Source organism: Pyrgilauda ruficollis, unplaced genomic scaffold, assembly GCF_017590135.1.
Source record: "Pyrgilauda ruficollis isolate IOZ18807 unplaced genomic scaffold, ASM1759013v1 scaffold5, whole genome shotgun sequence".
Lineage (NCBI taxonomy): Eukaryota > Metazoa > Chordata > Aves > Passeriformes > Passeridae > Pyrgilauda > Pyrgilauda ruficollis.
Window position 1 is genome coordinate 489646 of NW_024526599.1, and position 18431 is coordinate 508076.

At 41.0% G+C, this 18431-nt stretch overlaps 1 protein-coding gene across 1 annotated transcript; it reads left to right on the top strand.

Moving 5' to 3' along the window:
- The first annotated feature begins 3721 nt into the window (after window positions 1-3721).
- On the top strand, window positions 3722-17942 carry LOC121360296 (cytochrome P450 2U1). The gene is made up of 5 exons (XM_041480051.1): window positions 3722-4321; window positions 9513-10145; window positions 13313-13474; window positions 14427-14594; window positions 15017-17942. Exons 1-5 carry the CDS (start codon window positions 3883-3885, stop codon window positions 15193-15195), a joined length of 1581 nt encoding a protein of 526 aa, XP_041335985.1. The 5' UTR covers window positions 3722-3882; the 3' UTR covers window positions 15196-17942.
- Window positions 17943-18431: the final 489 nt, after the last annotated feature.

The following is an 18431-nucleotide window of genomic DNA, read 5'->3' on the forward strand; positions in this document are numbered from 1 at the left end:
TTTTAAGCCTGTTCCAAATGCTTTTTATATAAATACAACACTTTTCTATTTGTTTTATATAAAAATGGCAAAAAATAGTATTTTAATGCAGTAAAACATTAGGAGTGTATATTGTTCTAAATTATATGTCCAATTCTAAATTTTCATGCATTTAGCATAGCTTATTTTCTGAAACTCAGTAGAAAATCTAAGAATTTCACTAGGTAGGATTAAGGGACAGGCTGGTAGTTTCAATAAAATAATTCTCTGACTTCATTATCACTGTTGAAGCCTTGGAGACGGGGAGGAGATGTGAAATGGACAAAGCTGTATTAGGAGGACACTGATTATACAGTGTAGATGTATATTTTGCTGAAACTTTAAAAAACCCCAAACAACTTGTGATGGATATGACCATGTAGCTGTCTAAAGAACAGAAGTGAAACAACATAATTGTCAAGGCAGTTCGCAGTAGGACATTATAAAAACATGTGAAAGAACCTTAAACTAGATTGTTTAGATTGTGAAACAACAAAGTAATTTTCTAGCTTTGTTTGAAAGCTTCACAAGCAACTTTTTCTTAAGATGAAAAACTATCTTGTGCCTTTTGTTGCAGAAGTTATTGTTGCCTTCCCCCCTGTCTTTGGTTGTGATTTTATTGTATATAATAGCGCACTTCCAGATTGTTCCAAGAGGCATTTTTTGGGCAGCAATACCTACACTTTCTATCCACAGAGAACACTGAGCTTTTAGTTCTTGTTAAAGGCCCTTACTCGTGAGCTTACGGTTGTGAAAGTATCTGCCTGTGACAGGTATGGCATTCCTGCTGGAGTCAGCTGTTAGATGAGCATGATGCCCTTTATTCACCTGGACACATGAGCGTGTGGAGCGGGTGCCATGCCCAGGTGCACTGGTGGCACTGCAGCACATCCCTCTGCTCTGAAGTGGTTGTACCCCAAGTTGCTGTGCTTCATATAGTAGAATAAATTCTCTTTAACCACTTCTACCTAGTACTTCAAGAAGTAAATGGGCTTCTCTAAGATCTATGTGATGGAACTTCTATATCAGTGCAAAGAATATTCCATGTTTAGAGTAACTTAAAGCAGAAACAAGCCCACCATCTAGGATAAAACCAGGGCTGGGTGGGGTTCTTGTTGTGTGAAGGTGGATAGTCTAGTAACAATAGTCTGGATTGTCTTCCTACTTATCACCATGCCTGCTTTTATAGTAGGACCCTTGGAAAAGCCAAAGATTGAACAAAGTCATCCATAATAGTCCTAAGCCTCATTGAAATATAATTTTCTTGTCTTAATTACTAGATGCTTCAGAAAAAATGGACTGTATTTTTTTAATTTACAAAGAAAGTGCAATACTTACAGAAATATTAAGAGGCAAATGGCTGCATGTTTCAATGCAAAAACAAAACCTTTATGAGCATGTGACATGCACTTGACCAAAAGTGGGGTTTTTTTAGCTTTAGCTGCTGTGTTACAGAAACATGTTTCAGTGCAGTAGTGTAACTCAGAACTTTCAAATATTTTCAATGTGCTTTTGGTGAGGAGAGTGTTCTTATGAATAAAGTGCCTGTGGAAGTAAAAATCCTAAAGTTGCCTGCAAGCTCAAATAAAGCATATAAAACCATAGCCCATACCTGAAGAGAATGGGTGCTGCCAGCAGCTGCAGAGAACAGCTGGTCAACAGTCCTAAGTGTTGATAGAATTCAAAGATTAATGTAAAGTTTGAGCAAAGAATATTATGTTGCTTTTGAGAGTTTACTGTGTTAATTAAACTTCCAATGCTTCTGCTTGGGCCTTAACTCTGTAACTTGGTTATCTTTAAGGAAAAATTAGTTCCTTTGAACTGTTCTATTTTTAATGTTTTTTTCCATTATACTCTGTACTCCAGTGGGGATTTTGTTTGCTTGTTACGTGGAGCTATTGTTTGACCTGTTAAAAGTGGAGTCACCAAATGCTTTGATTACTCAGTTAGGGGTAAAAGAGTTTGAAGAACTGTGTTTCCTCAAGTGCAGAATTAAAGGGGGTGTGTTTTTTATTACTAGGACTGAACAGGAAGGATTTCCATGGAAAGTACTGTAGTGCTAAAGCTTGTATATGTAGTTATTAGGGGTATGCAGAATATTAGTGAAGTACTTGGATATGTTTTGCTGTTAGTTTCATGCTTCACAAAGAGGCTACTTGGTTCTAATTTTAAATTGGAGGAACTGATTTTAATGTTGCAACAGCTATTATTTTAACTTGAAAAATCCACTTATGTACTGGTATGTTAGAGGAAAAGTTATATTTTATCACTTAAATTTTTGAAATTAATCATACTTCCTATCAAAATGTGCAATTTAATCTGTGGGCATCCTAGAATTGGCCATATACCACTGAAACCAAACTTCCAGCTGCATACACAGGGAAGGAAGGCATTTTTTAAATCTAGTTCAGCTTCTTGACTAGACTGAGAAGGAAGTGAGGCTAGATTACTCTTGTACGAAGAAAATAGACAAAAACAGTAATGTGTTTCAGCTGTGCTGAATACCTTACCTTCTTATTTTCACACTACGGAACTTAAACTTTTCTGGAGACTCAGATTTAAAATATCTTTAGTTCAGCTAAATTTTCATCTGTTTTTATATATTTTTTTCTAATAGATGCGTTTTATTTGTATACATTGTAACTAGCTGCTGAATTTGACAAATATGGACAAAATAAAAGCTGTATTCTACTCTGCCAGTCTAAATCTGTTCTTAGTTTTTGTCTTTTGTTCAATCCATGGCTGGTAAAATGTCCACTTGCTGTTCAGATTAAAGAGACAGTTGCCTTAATTGCTCAGAGGAAAATTGACCTTGACTATTTAAACCTTTATGTATTTCTGAATTTGCTGTAACTTCTGTATAATTGCAATAAAACCTTTTTAATACAGTTCAGCCACTATTTTATGAGCAACTTGTCACTATCCTTACTGAATGTTCAACTGTTTTAAAAAAATAGTTTGTTTAGCAAAACCCTTTTTAATGGGAAAACTCCCTTTATTCTGTCGATTTTTTTGGGTTTTTTTTGGGATCACTTTATAGAAGGAGCACTGTGGGCAAAACATGAATACTTTTCTCTGTTAGAGTATATCAAGAGCACTTACTAAACCCACTGGTGCTGCAGTAAATTATTGGGTAGACCAGGCAGTGGCAGGTTTTGATGTCTAATTACCTCTCTAGGGGTTAAATTTCGTATTGCTGGTCAGCTGGGGAAAGCACACGAAGGTGTTTACTAGAGGGAGGGGTAAGTTACCCTCAAAACCAGTTCTGGGTGGGTTTGGGGGACTGGGGTGTTTGGGTGTGGTTTGGGTTTTTGTGTCTGGGTTTGGGGGTTTTTTATTGCTGTTTTATTGGAGAGAAAGAAGGAGAGCTACATGTCTTTTTCCTCTAAAATTTAAGTGCCCTTTCCTCTAAAATTTAAGAGCTGGGACATGATTCTAAGTTCGTCTTTGGCCTGGAAACAGAAAGTTTCGAACTGCCGGGTTTTTGTGTTTGGGAACGGGAAAAAAAGATTATCTGCAGTTCCTTCCCTTCTAAACCGCTAAAAACAAATAGGTATTTGCGTGAGGAGCATTTGAAAGCAAGTCCTGCGGGAGGGGGGGTGGGGAGGAGCGCTCACTTTTGTTGTCATAGTTGTTTTATTTACACGAGCAGGACACGCGGGTTAATGTTTAATCCTTTATAAACTGGGGCTCTGTCACGTCCTGCCGGGCGCGGGGGCGGTGTCGGGCCGGGCCCCGCTCCCGCCCTCAGCCCGGCGGGCCGGGGTCAGGGCGCCGCCGGCCTCGCCTCCCGCCCGCCCCCGCCATCTTAAACCGCTACGCGCCGGCGGCGAGCCGAGCCCGCCGGTCCCGCTGCACGGGGAGATGGCGGGGACGAGCACGGAAGCTCGGACGTGGCTGCTGCGGCCGCCCACGGCCACCGAGCTGCTGCTGGTGGCCCTATGCTGGCTCGGCTGCTACTGGCTGCTGCGGCGGTGGCCGCGGGCGCTGTCGGGGCTGCCGCCGGGCCCCGCGCCCTGGCCGCTCGTGGGCAACTTCGCCTTCGCCCTTCTGCCGCCTCCGCTGCTGCGCAGGTGGGCGGTGGATGTGAAGGGCAACCGGGTCTCCCCCGCCTTCTCGCCCCATGTCTTCCTCACCGGCCTCACCAAGATGTACGGCAGCATCTTCCGGCTCTTCGTGGGCAGCCGCCCATTCATCATCCTCAACACTTTCGGGGCGGTGCGGGAGGCGCTGGTGCAGAAGGCGGAGGTGTTCAGCGACCGGCCCTCCGTGCCCATCGTCCTCATGATCACCCACCACAAGGGTAAGTGCCCGGGGCACCCCGGGACCCGGGTGCTCGACACCGGGGTGCTCGGGACCGAGGGCTGCTCTGCCGAAATTTATAAAAAACTCCCACGAATTGTGGACTGAACTATTTACTTGCTTTTTGCTCCTGGCGTGTCCCTCGCCCTGCTGCTGACAGAGAGAACCTCGCCCTGCCTTGAGGTGCAGCATCCCCGCGAAGCTGGCAGTGCTGTGCCGTGCAGCACAGAGCATCTCTGGGTGACTGAAGCGGCCGATCCCTTTGGCTCTGTGTGCAGTAAAGGGACTGAGGAGCTGCTGGGGTGGTTTAGACTGGAGAAGGGGAGGCTCAAGGGGAGAGGCCTTATCTCTCTCTCTCCAACTGCCTGAAAAGGGCTTGTAGCCAGGGCGGGGTTGGTCTCCTGGGTAATAAGGGATAGGACAAGAGGAAATGGCCTCAAGTTGCACCAGGGGAATTTTAAGTCGGGCATTAGGAGGAATTTCTTCACAGAAAGGGTGGTTTGACAGTGGAATGGATTGCACAGAGGGATGGTGGAATCACCGTCCCTGGAGGTGTTTATGGAAAGGCTGGATGTGGCACTCAGTGCCATGGTCCCTTTGACAAGGTGGTGTTTGGTCATGGGTTGGAATCAGTCTCAGAGGTGTTTTCCAACCTCATTGTTTCTGTGACTGGCATTTGTGCAGGGATTTAAGGCACAGCTGGTCTGTCACCTGCAGGCTTTCTGATTTTGGCTGTGTGAGGGGAAGAAATTTCAAGTGCTTGGGCAGTGGTATGAAACTGTTCACTCCCCCAGTTTTACCAGGGTAGCGGTGGCAGAGATCAGGCTTCTCAGGAGTCCCATGGCTGCACAGTCTGCACTGCCTGTGTACAAGCTACTGTTGCTGAGATATTTGCAAATGTGTTATTCTGCTTGTCAAACTTACTGAGCCTGTTTGGGTTTGGTTGTCTTTTTTTTTTTTTTTTTCTTTTCTTAAGGGTCCAAAGGAGAGTTACTAGCTTTTGCAGGAAAAAGGCATAAAGGGTTTAAACAAATGCTGACAATACTGCAGGTAGAATTTCTTCATGTTTAGTTTTTAGGTCATTACTGATCTCAGTGTTTATGGAAATATACTTACCCTTTTTCAGTTTAGGAGGTGGATCCCAGAAGGCTTGTTAGTGTGCTAGCTTGTTGTGAAACTTCCCTATTTTTGTTTTTTTCCAAGGAAACCAGGGAAATCTGGTTTTTAAGTGCATGAAACATTTATCTCTTTTTCTTTTTCTTTTTTTTTTTTGTTCCTATACCAGAATTGCCCTAGTAAAGAGAGAAGAAAGTGAGTGAGCTAGGTCATGTTTATTAAAATGCTATCATGTACCACTGCTGAAATCAGTTTAAAGAATTAAAAAAAAAATATGTATTAATTGTGTTGATTTAATGATATTTTTCCAAGACAGATCTTACTGGCACGTTGTTATCATGCATGAGTATTTTTAGGTACAGTACTTCAGCAAGAACTGGAGGAGGAAAGGGGAAGAGGAGTTAGGTAATTTTAGCAGTGCTGTAAAACCTCATGTTCAGGCTCATGGTAGATTTCTTTTTCCTTGAATGCTGTGAATTTCATATGTTGTTCTCTGTCAGACTTGTTTGAATATGGTGAAGCAAAGAGTATTCAGGGCAGCTGGCAGCTTCCACCAGTGGGTGCTCCAGGAGAGCTGGCCGTAGCAGGAACCTGATGTCCATAGCCAGAGCGTGCTGCAAGCAGCCCAGGGACTGTGCCTGTCTGTGTTGCACTGTGGCAGGGACACTGTGTTGCTCTGGGTTTGGTTTTATCTGTAAGGTCACCATAGCTGTGCTCAGCCATGAGGAGTGCAGCATCAGGGCTGCCCAGGCATCCATAAAACATCCCCAGCTGTTCCATAGCGCTTATGTTAGCAGCATGCTGGATTGCCCCAGATGTAGGAGTATTGTAGAGTGAACCACAGGGCTGGTGTGTTCTGAGTGCACAGAGGATAAATATGGGCAGTGGGGCCACTGCCCCCACAAGCTGGTTCTCCAAATGCCAGTGGAAGCTGCAGATGCTGTCCCTGTGCTGCCGTGGGTTTAGTGGTGGCACGAGGAGATGACTGAGCCTCTGCAGTGCTGTGTTTGTGTTAACAAACATCTGTGGTTCATCTGTGGTTCATGAGGGAGGCAGATGGGTTACAGCACTCAAACTGAAGGCCTCTTAAGATGGGTTTGGGTGATAATTTCAGGAGTTTGTGGGTGAGAGGTTTCTGTAGGTCAGGACAGCAGCAGTTGTGTTAGTATGTACTAGGAAAGGAAGCAGTAAGGGCAGGATGGTGGGTAACTTCAGCTCTACCCACAATTTGGGTACTAGAGCTCTGGGAGGTTTGGTGTCCATTTTGGGTTCTTTGGGTTCCTTCATTCTGTAAGTGAGCTGTTGTGGTATGAACTTACAGAGATACTTTCTTGTAAGCTACATTTGCTGGAATAGTTTTGTCTTTACCTTGAGCTGCCCTGCCAGGTATGGTGTAGAAGAAAGAGGGGCTTATGTCAGCTGTATGGTTCTGCTTCATGTAAGATGCAAAGAAAATAATCGTGCCTGGGGGAGAGCAGGTAGAAGTATCAGAAATGGCAAATACTACATTTCAGCAACTTGATTAGCAAGTAAGGGAGGCCTTCTTGGCTGGATAGAAAATGACATAGGAACTTAAGGGAGAAGGTAGTAGTCAATTCTCAGTTCTTAATTCATCATCACATATGTTTGCAGAAAGAGAAGTAGTAGACTGGAGAGAAACAAGACATTTCTGTGGTCTAATTTTAGTATTTTACTTTTTTGTATTCTATAGCTACAAGAGGTAGCAAAGACTGAATATGCAGAGTACATGAGATCAGAGTGGTTGTCTGCCTTTATAGCCCTGCCCTGTGCGTGTCCAGATGTGGCAACACAGAAGTTGAATGTTATTAAATGTCATGAGTGCTGGATTTGTCAGTGTTCCCAGGATTGTAGCAGCACTAGAGCTAGCAGTAAAAAATGCGGGGGATGGAGGAGAATAAGTAAGCCTTTGCTTCTTGTGAGGATTTGAAATTTTTTTGTGTAAAAAGGGGAAATAAAACAAACTCTCTGGTTTTCTGAGATTGTTGGTTGTATTGAAAGGGTTTCATTATCAGCTTACAGAAATTAGGCCTCTGTAGTAAGCATGAAGTCCTAGTTATTGTTGCTTCAGAATTTATCATTGTATGGCCTTCAGGGTTTTTTTGTTGTTGTTTGCTTTACTTTAATTTCTTTACAGGGGACGTTGTTTTTGTTGTTTGGGGTTTTTTTTTTAAGAGTAGAGATGTCTTTGGTGAGTAACTTGGCTTTTTAGGGCAGGCAGATTTTCTTTGAAATCAGCAAAGGACTATTCCATTATTGTAGCTTGGTAGGGATGCAGTTGAGAGTTTGCTTTCTTCTCTTACCTCTGTTGTTCTGTCTTTATGCTCTTTTTCTTCCTTAATCTGTCTTCTATGTAATTCTTTCCCCAATTTACAAATCAGTTGTTAGTATTCTGCAGCAGTTTGGGGACATCAGAAAACACCGATGCTCTCTGCAGGACTGCTGGGGAGGCTCACTGTGTATGGGGACATTTGTTGTTGGTGTTAGCTCTTCTGTGGGCATAGGCAAGTCTCTTTTACATTCGAGATAATAGGTCTGTTTTGTTTTATGAAAGTATTTGGATACTAAAACTAATTTTCCTAACCAAAAGAAAAAAAAAAAGGGAAGAGACTGTGGATGCATAGCCTGTTTTGGAGAGATTTGTTGCAGGATAGAAACAGTGATAGCTTTGTTTTGTTCCAAGAAATCCATGTTTCTTTCGCAACCCAGCCACAAACCCTGGAAATCCAAGTTGGTTCTTGGCCAAATGCAGCCCCAAATACTCCTGTTTTTTCACTTAACCTACTTGAGGACACCAGTGCTAATAGGAAACAGCTGAGAGAGGAAATCTGGAAAGTTTTGAGGGGCCAGGAAGTGGGCATTTGAATAGACTGCCTGAGGAATGTCTTCATGCAGAGAAGATGAAATTCAGCTGATTCTGAGCTTGTCCTGACTCTTCCTAGTGTTATTGTTTAGAATGTTTGAAGCTAGGTCATGTGTTTGTATTATTTTAGCATTAAGGGCTAGGAACATTAACTTGTAATACAAATGTAAGTAAAGTATTAAAACATGATGCATCTTCTAGTACTTATGTACTACTTCTATTTTCTTATGGCCATTTCTCCTTTGAAATTCAACTTTAAGGTTTTCAGTTGACAGAAGAATTGATGTTGCTTTTACAAACTAACTTTCTGTTTCCAGAAAAAAAAAAAAAAAAAAAAAAAAAAAAAAAAATATTTTTTTGAAAAAAAAAAAAAAAAAAAAAAGTGGTGTTGTTTTGCTAGAAGAACAAATCCAGAACTAGATCATGTTTGATGACTAAACTTTCTCAGGTTAACCATGGAGTACATTAGAAATTGCAGGTTGTGTATTTGGTACCCTGTGGTGTCTTTGGTGTGGTTTTTTAATTCAACATAAGAGATGTTTCTGTTTGAAAGTGAGTAATAGGGATTTAATTTAAATGGTGTTTCATAATGACACAATCATGCAGAACAGGTGCCTACAGGCATCAAAACTGTTGAGATGCATATCAAGCAGGATTTTGCCAAGTGTCTCTGAACCTGTTTTCACCTTCCCAGTTTTGTTGCAGTGTGAGTATCCTGTATTTTTTTTGTAACGGAAAGATAAAGCTCGGTTGTAATAGACACACTTGCAAAAAGTGTTGAGAAGCTTGTATAACACGAAGGAGAAAAAACGCAAATCAGTTTGTGTTTTAATGTCTTCTGTTATGCCTTGCTGAAGAAGTTTATGTCTCAGGACTTTGGGGAGAAAAGGCTATATCTAATTTATATCCCAGATTAACTGTTCCCTCTTCTCCATCTATTTGTGTCTTGCAAAGTCTAATGAAACTAGTGATGTAACTTGGATATTCGTTTCAGTGATGAGGAAAAGGAGGGACAGGATTTCCAAAAGCTATAATAAAGAACCTTGTGTTTTTCCTTTAGCTCCTAGGCAGGTGCTTGGGAGAGATTTGGTGTGTATAATTTCCTTCTCTTCTGGCTCTTGGGTTACAGGCATGGCAAACTATTTCTAATTGAAAGTTGGGCATTTTGGTTTCAGTCTCTACGTTTTTCTTTCAGGTGTTATTTTTGCACCTTATGGCCCTGTCTGGAAGCAGCAGAGGAAATTCTCTCTCTCAACACTGCGTCATTTTGGAGTAGGGAGACACAGCTTAGAGCCTAAAATCATCGAGGAGCTGAACTTTGTAAAGGAGGAAATGCTGAAGCATGGAAAGGATTCATTTAATCCCTTCCCAATCATTCGCAACGCGGTGTCCAATGTTATCTGTTCCATGGCCTTTGGCAAGCGCTTTAACTACGAGGATGACGAGTTCAAGACGATGCTGAAGAACATGGCCCGCGCCCTGGAGCTGAGCGTGAACAGCTACATGATCCTGGTCAACATCTGCCCGTGGCTCTACTACCTTCCCTTTGGGCCTTTCCGGGAGCTTCGGCAAACTGAGTTAGACATTACTGCTTTTCTGAAGAGAATAATTGCCCAGCACAGGGATACGCTGGATGCAGCAAATCCCAGGGACTTCATTGATATGTACTTCATCCATGCAGAGGAAGAGAAGAACAACAAGGAGAGCAGTTTTAATGATGATTATCTGTTTTTTATCATTGGTGATCTCTTCATTGCCGGCACAGATACTACTTCCAACACGTTGCTGTGGTGCCTGCTCTACATGTCTCTTTACCCTGAAGTACAAGGTAAGAATAGTTTTATTCTAGGTGATTTATTCCAGACTGTAAGGCTCCAGATGGATGCTCAGAAACAGACGCTAGCAGTGACAGTGAAGAAATCATTTGGAGAGCAAATGGTTCCTGTTGTATGTGTGATTTGAAAGGCTGGTATGTAATCAGGCATCTTCTATCCTGCTGTTCTATGATGATTTCTGGGTTAGTGCTGTATATTAAGTGCTAAATGGCCCTTCAATCTGTGAATTTCTTCTGGTTTGGTACAACTTTGTCTTTCCCATGCAATTCTAGGGAACTTTAGCATGTTTGAAAAACTTTGGCAGTTGTAACATTCCAGGCGTGTAGTAGTGACAGATGTGTGAAGACCATAGTGCTAAGGTCTGCTTTTATGGCTCCCTGAGCAGGGAGGTTCTTGAACCTGGCAGCAGAGTCTGGGGAAGTAAAACAGTACCTGCTGTAGAGGAGGATCACATCAGAGACAGCTTAAGCAAACTGGACTTGCACAAATGCCCAGCACCAGCTGCCAGTGTTGCTAGAGGGCCTCTGCCTGTCAGTCTGGAGTGCTCAGGGCAGTCAGGTGGGTTCCTGATGATGAGGGATGGGGGGACACAAACAGAGGCAGAACAAATTGGTCTTGTTCAGTGTTAGGGAAGGATGACTGAGGGGAGACCTTATGCTGTCTACAACTGTCTGATCAAAAGGTGCTAAGAAAATGGAGGCAGTCTCCCCTGAGGTCTGCAGTGGAGGGAAGAGAAGCAATGGAAACAACCTACAACAAGAAAATTCTGATCAGATACCAGGAAAAAAAATTGCCCTGTCAACATGGCAAAGGAGTGACACAAGATTGCCCTGAGAGTTAACAGAATCTCTGATTTTGGAATTTTTCAAAACTAAGTGGGTCATGACCGGTAGTAGTCTCACCTGCCTTGAGTTGGATCTGTTTGGAAAAATCTCTTCAAATAGGTCAAGATCATAGTTTATTGCACAAAGTCAACCGAACTGCAAAACTGGGCACCAGTTCAGTACATGGGAGAAAGTTCACTGCGGACAAATGTAAAGTAAACTTTTGTTGCATAGGCTTATTCTTCTGTTTTAATGCAGTATGTTATCACTGCTTGACTTGATATGCAGTTACATGGATTAGATGTATTCTAAATTACACAAATGGAATCCAGAAGAGTTTTGTGTTTGTTTTTTTAACCTTTTTTCCTTCTGCCTGGTACGGTATGTGTATGTGCTAGTCAATTTTCACTTTTCTGCTGATCTCTAACAGTTTTATTACCTGTCTCTGATTTCCCCTTACGCTGTGGCTCTTGTCAAGCAATCTAAATATGCTCAGTAGCCAAGATTGTATCATTTTTAGTATCCCATTCCTTATATCCTGATTGCCTTAGAACTATGTATGGGGCCCCTTTTTTTATTCCTGGTAATACATTTCTCTTAAATGTATTTCCTCCCTACAGAAAATACCTGAACTGTGTATCCTTTAGAAGTAACAAAAGTTGCTTGCAGTCATGGAAGGAAAACTAAAGGCTATCAGAGGAAAAAAAAGTATTTTTCTCTTTGGAAAACGGTTTTGCTTTTTACATGGAAATAGAGAATGATGTGGATGGACAATATGGTGCTGAAGCCATGGGTAGTATTTGGTTTGTTCTGTTCCCTGACTTTGTGTTGGGCCTTGACTTCTGAAGATCACTGAGATTTTTAAATATATGAAAAGTTGTAGAGCAGTTCAATTAACATGCTGTTGCAGAGGCTGCTATTTGGCTGCTCTCTGTATAGTTCCTCATATTTTTAGAAACACTGAACAAATTAGTTGTTCAGGATAAAGCACTGGTGTGACATTTGGTATGAGACAGTCTCATTTTTTCTTTTAATATGTATTGAAAACTTTATTTATTTGTTTAGATTACTGTGAACACACATGCCTGAATTTAGGGCTATGATATGTCCCTGATAAAAGTAGCAAACCCCCACAAAGAGAGTACTGGAGAGCCACTCTGTCAGCACTTGCTGTATTTTTTGGGGTTTTTAATGTTCCTCATGCATGAGCTTTTCTTCTGGGGCAACCCCAGTAGATGGCAGCAGCAGCTCCTCAGACAGTTCAGGCAGCACTTGGGGATGCTGCTGGGGAAACTGGGACAGTTTTTTTGCATTGAGCTTTTATTTAATCTTGCATCACTGCTCAGGAGAGAAAAGAGCAAAACCTCAAGCGTAGCAGCAGCCTGGTTGGAAAAGGCAAGCAGAACAACCACAAAGTATGCAGGATATAAAGGGTAAAACATTAAAACTGTCTTTTATTATTATTGAATAAAGGTTTGTTTTGAGGTCTCCTTTTTCAAGATTGTCTTTTGTGGTGTAGCCAGATTGCAAGTTCCTTGCAAGAAGAGGCACATCATCTATGTACATAGGTGAAGCAAATTCTGAATCTTGGAAACTTCTGAAGAGAATTACTTGCATGCTGAGCCCTCAGTGAAATGAGAGGGGCAAGGAAATAATTTGATATTTTTTGCTCCTCATGAATGAGGAAGTTCATAAGCTCATGAATTTTTTTGACTTTGCAGAAGGGCTGCAAAGGGAAAGGAGCATCTGCTGCTGCCTTTGGGGGAAATGGGAAATAGCTGAGTTTAGGTTCTATGAATAGAAAGTAGGAAAAGGCAAGAACGAGTTAAATGGCTTCAATGCTTGCAGTAACGGCACCAGAGTTCCTGCTCCAGAATGAAGTATCTAAAGCAACTTCATGAAAAACTTTCCCGTCTCTTCACATTCAGGCACACACTGCATGCAGTTCTCTCACTGTTCAAGTTTTTAATTGCAGAGCAGAAGCTTGGTGTTGTCATCATTCAAATGACTGTATAATTAAACTCTTAAAGTAAGGTTATGAATATGTTTGGAGTAGCAGCAGGACTTTTCCTGTACTTTTCCAATAGTGAAGTGCTAGCAATGTCTGTCAGCTCTGTACCTTTCTTGACTGTTAAGACTGTGCTTGGTTGTTTTCTTCTTACCTGAGTCTGTTCCTAAGGATAATGTTGGCATAGCTGTTTCAGCTAGGAATCACATCTTGAAGTAATTTTTGAGAAATCTGTGTAAACAGTGAAGCAAGCACAGTCAGATGAAATTGAGATGATGTCTTCTCACATATTATGTCTTTTCTTTATTTTTCTTGTTCCTTTGAACAGAGAAAGTACATGCAGAAATTGAAGCAGTTCTAGGACGTGACAAAGTTCCTTCTCTTGCTCACAAGGCTCAAATGCCCTTCACAGAGGCAACCATTATGGAAGTGCAGAGGATGACTGCAGTTGTTCCCCTTTCTATTCCTCGAATGGCCTCAGAAACTGCTGGTAAGCATTTCTAGAGACTTGTTACTACAGCGTTTCCTCTGGGGCTGAAAATCTGATGGGACATCTAGTGATAATTTACAAAGACCTCATGTACGTATTAGAGCCATAAAACAAATATGTAAAATGTCCTTTATAGGAAGCAGGAGGCCCTGACATAGTTCTCTATGTAAGCAGCATGCCTGACCTGACATCCAGCAGTTTTCCTAATCTCGAGTGATTTCTTCTCTGGGGGTCAGCTTGTATTGACTAATGTGCTAAGTCATAGCTGTCAGCTGAGACTGCAGCTTTGTACCTGAAACAGCAGAGCTTTCTTGGCATTCTGACTCAGAGGTCTGAAAGCATCAGTTTAGAGTAATTGGTTTGCTAAAGACTTATACCACTGACCTCCACACATACAGGAAACACTAAGAAATGAGGCTTCCAACTCATCTGTGTTTTTTCATAGACATAGCTGAGCACTGGCCAAAGTCGGTGTGAGAGAGCAATACTCAGCTTTTAAACCTATTACTGAATTTTTCCAAGTGTTTTGATTTGCAGGATTGTGAGGTGCAGCAAGCTGAAATGAGACTAGTAATTTCAAAACCCTTGTGTCACAACAGTTCAAAGTCCATCCTTTGACTGTGGTGGGGCTCTGTGACAGCACAGGAGCAGGAGGAAAGTGGGTCACAGTATTGGGGTGCTGCAGAGTGCATTTCTGGCAACTGCTGCTTCCTTCTCTCTGCAGAAGCTGTTGGTGTAACTTGGTGTCTTTCCAGCTGCTCAGGCTTGTGTGATTCTGACTCAAGCAGGGTAGCAGAGATCACCTTTGCCTTCAGCTTTTTCTACATTTGCAGCCCACAGCTAGGGATCAAAATAATTTTTTGTAACATCCTCTTGTTGTTTTTTTACTGCTATTTTTCCCATGTTTCCTTCTAGCAACTTGTCACATCTCTGTCTCTGCTTTTGTTTAAAGTGCTCCAGGGATATACTATTCCTAAGGGTAGTGTGATTGTGCCCAACCTGTGGTCAGTACACAGAGATCCGAACATTTGGGAGAAGCCAGATGAATTTCAACCATCAAGATTTCTGGATGAAAATGGCCAGCTAATAAAGAAAGAGTCATTCATTCCTTTTGGAATGGGTAAGATAATCCACATGGAGTCATTAGTTGGGTGGGTGGGTGGTGGTATTTCAAGTGTAGGGCCTTGGGGGTGAGAGATGTAGAAGCTGCACATAGGACCAATTATAGAAGTAGATTTATCATCACAGTTGGTGGCTTGCAAAATGGTTTGGGTTCCTAAATAGCCAGTCGCCAGACAGAAATTATGAATTGACCTTTGATACTCCTTTTGCTGTGGATGTAAATATTGTTAATATGAACTAGTACAACTGAGCAAGGCTTAGACTCACATACAGGAGGCCAGAGCTTCAGAGGTCATAGCTTAATGGTAGTTTGAGCCTTTTTTGGACCATGGTGGTACAGGAACACAGGAATTACATGTGTGTTAACAAATAGGTCAACTGTATAAAGCCAGTAATACCTCTCTTCTAACTGTTCTTTAGGTAAACGTGTGTGCATGGGAGAGCAGTTGGCAAAAATGGAGCTGTTCTTGATTTTTTCAAGTCTTATGCAAAGTTTTACCTTTATGTACCCTGAAAATGCTGCAAAACCATCTATGGAGGGAAGGTTTGGTCTAACTTTAGCTCCGTGTCCATTCAACATAATAGCTTTGAGAAAATGATACAGTGTCAAAAAAGATTAAGCAAAGAAATACTGCACTTTTAAAATACAGGGTTTTTTTGGTTTTTTTTTACTATTTCCAGCTTATTTTGTTACTTTCTTTCCAGAAAATAACCCCAACTGTGTAGGCTTTCCTAGTCAGTGAGAATGATCCATTTAGCCTTCTGCAAAGAAGATTTTTTTTGTCAGCTGTTGCATTCCACAAATGAACTGACAGCATAGTTTTTAATTTGATATTAAAACTTGGTGGGCCTAACCTCTGTCTGTTATGGTCAGTTTGTCAAATGTTGATTATGGGAGAATGGTCCAAAACATTTGTTACTGTTCTGGCAAATAGTAATTGTAAAAAATTGTGAAAGCCGCACATAAACATTACATTTACCAAAAGAGTGAAGCACATCGTGTAATATTAAAAGTATTAATTAATTAATTGATTGTTAGCATTTTCTATGAAAATCAAGATTATAACTGGGCTTAAATAATTACTTACACTTTTGGAAATTATCTAATGACATTACTTTTAATGTTGGACGATTCTTTTTTGCAACTAACTTATAGGTGTAGTAGATTGGATCCAAATATCCTTGATATTCAGGGCTCAATATAAAAAAGCAGGTACCAAGTTGGAAAGCCAGGATTTGAGGCCAAATCCTTGAATATGCCATATTCTCAGCATGAAATGAGTGTGCAGCATCGGGATGCAGAAGTTTTATCTCAGAATACAAATGAGAGCAGAATTCTCTAGCAAGACTCAGCAGAACTCTGTTCTCTCTGGTGCCAAACATATTCAAGACATCTGTGCTGCCTCTTGGCGTTCATTGTTTACTTCATGGCAGCAGTGGCTGCAGGCTGGACGGGACCAGCAGCTGCTCACTGGGAAAACACTACAGTCTACAGTGTGTAGTCCTGAAGTCGAGGCTGGTGCTCAGGTTTTTCATCCACAGGCAGTGTGGACGGTACTGCCACAAACTCTGGCTTTGGTAACTGGAGTCTTCAAATATGGCATCACTGGAGCAGTTCAGGTACTGCTGATACATTTACCAGGAACAGGAGGAAGCTGACAAACTTGAGGTTTGGATATAATGGCTCTCTCTTTATTATCTTCCATATAGAGTAAAAGTATCTGTAGTTCATGCAGCATTAGTGTATCAGTACTTTTTTCACATGCAGAATCTTAGTGCTCTTAACCACTGTCAAACCAGCTGCCAAGGAAACCTCATTAATTGTTTCAGAACAGGGCACTCAGTCTTGCTTTGTATTTCAAACACGGAAAGTGATCTTTTGGGGGACTGTGTAACAACTAACCTTTAAATAGTTGTTCTTAATAATTCTTTAATCTCTTAACACTCCTTTTGATTTATCAGAATTTTATATCACATTAATTCTTATATACTCTTCTAAAGATTTTTTTCCCCTCACTGGAGATCTAGAGAATACCCAGAGCCCTCCTAATGTCAAGTTTACAAGACTGGAATGTGAATTTGAATGTAATTTAGAACTGGTTATTTCATAGAAGAAACAAAACTTAAATTGTAAAAGAAGAGACAACTTTTCAGCTTTAAATTAATGTCTGGTTTTGTCACTTTTAACCTTGAAATTTTAAAAGCCAGGTAGTGCCTAACAAAGACTGTAAGATTGTTATTATGCATTTAAATTAAGGTTTTCTGTTACATGTTTTGAATAACAGAGTGCCTTAATTTTTGAATTATGTATTTGGTTGGTCAGGTATCCCACTGTTTGTGTGAGAACTTTCAATTCTTTTCAATTTAATTAGGTTAACTTTGGACTATATAGGTTTGTGAGTCTGGTTTTTTGGTATGAAATGTTTGAAAACTTAGTATAATAAAAAGTTGAGTTTGGTACCAATGCCAGTGAACTTGCTCTAAAACCAGACAGTACTGGAGAATTGAGCACTTTATTTAATTTAATTTTGTATTTTCCAATGAATGAATAGATTCTGTAGAGTTGGGATTTTTATCTGGAAATCCTAAATTTATGCTTAATTGAGAAGCTAAAATTAAGTGCTGATAATATTTATCTTTCTGTTGAAATGCCTTTTTAAACAACATAATGATGTTGGTGTGCAACTGATCACTTGTACAAAATACCTGTCCTTTTCATCAATGAGGACACATTTGAAAAGCACTTTAGTATTTTTTTACAGATTCCAAAGAAGATGCAATTCACATAATCCCCTGGTATGTGAAACTGTGCTTGTTTTGTGCTTGTTTTGCCTGATGAATTTATTTTAAAATGTCACCTTTGAAAACTATCCTTTGAGAATTAGCCTTCTACAAATACTACTTTGAGAATGTGTTTTTTGGTGATACCTGTAATCAAATGCTGCAATGTGTGACAGGTTAAAACTACTGATTGGAAGTTCCAACCACGTCAAGGTCTTCTGTTGGAAATGACAATAAAGACCTGTCTTTCATACCTTCCAGGTGCATTGAAATTTTCACAGGATACCATAAAAGTAACTAAACAATAGCATAAAAGCAGCAAAATCTGTGGTTTTCAAAGTGTGTTGCCATCTTTGGCAAGCTGTAAAGAGTGGTAGCAAAGTTGGTTTGTTTTTGTAAATATATCCTCCCCCTCTCCTTTTTTTAGCAGAGGAAGCATCTCAAATGCCTTGTTGAAAAATGTATGCTAAGTACGTGACTGTTTCTGAATGCTGCAAATATCTTTATTTCTAAAATTACTTTGCTTCAATGTGTTTTTATTTTTAATAAAGTAATTCCCAAGTAAGTGTTTCACAGCTTTGCAAAGTCATTTCAGTCAGTTCCGCTTACTGACTGAACTTGTGGTGTTTGGCATCTTGCATCTTGCAGAAAAAGCTTCTGAGTGAGAAGATGTTGAAAGTGCTTTGGATGAGGAGTGAAGGAGGTGGGGAAACAAAGTGAAATTGGGAAAATAACATTGCCAGGCATGCTATGATTGAATGATAGAGGTTTTTTTAAAAACAGTTACCCAGAATAGAAGAGGGGGAAGGGTGGGAGATGAGGAAGATAAAAGAGCAAAAGAATTGTCAGCAGGAGGTGTGCAGTCTGCAGGAAAAAAAACCGGGGCAGAAGTTGAGGTGTAGTTTTTTTGGACTTCTGGCATCGAGGGAGGCAGAGGGCAGAGAGGGAAAGGGGTGCCAAGGGGGAGTCTGGGGGAGAGGGCAAAGAGCCCCCGAGGGAAAAGTGGGAGACCCTTCCCTACGGAAGAGCAGGGCTGAGCCAGGAGCCATCCCAA

Coding starts and splice junctions, on each gene's coding strand:
- LOC121360296 (XM_041480051.1), top strand. CDS start 3,883: ATGGCGGGGACGAGCACGGAAGCTCGGACGTGGCTGCTGCGGCCGCCC. Junction 4,322..9,512: donor CATGATCACCCACCACAAGG/GTAAGTGCCCGG, acceptor TTTTTCTTTCAG/GTGTTATTTTTGCACCTTAT. Junction 13,475..14,426: donor AATGGCCTCAGAAACTGCTG/GTAAGCATTTCT, acceptor TTTTGTTTAAAG/TGCTCCAGGGATATACTATT.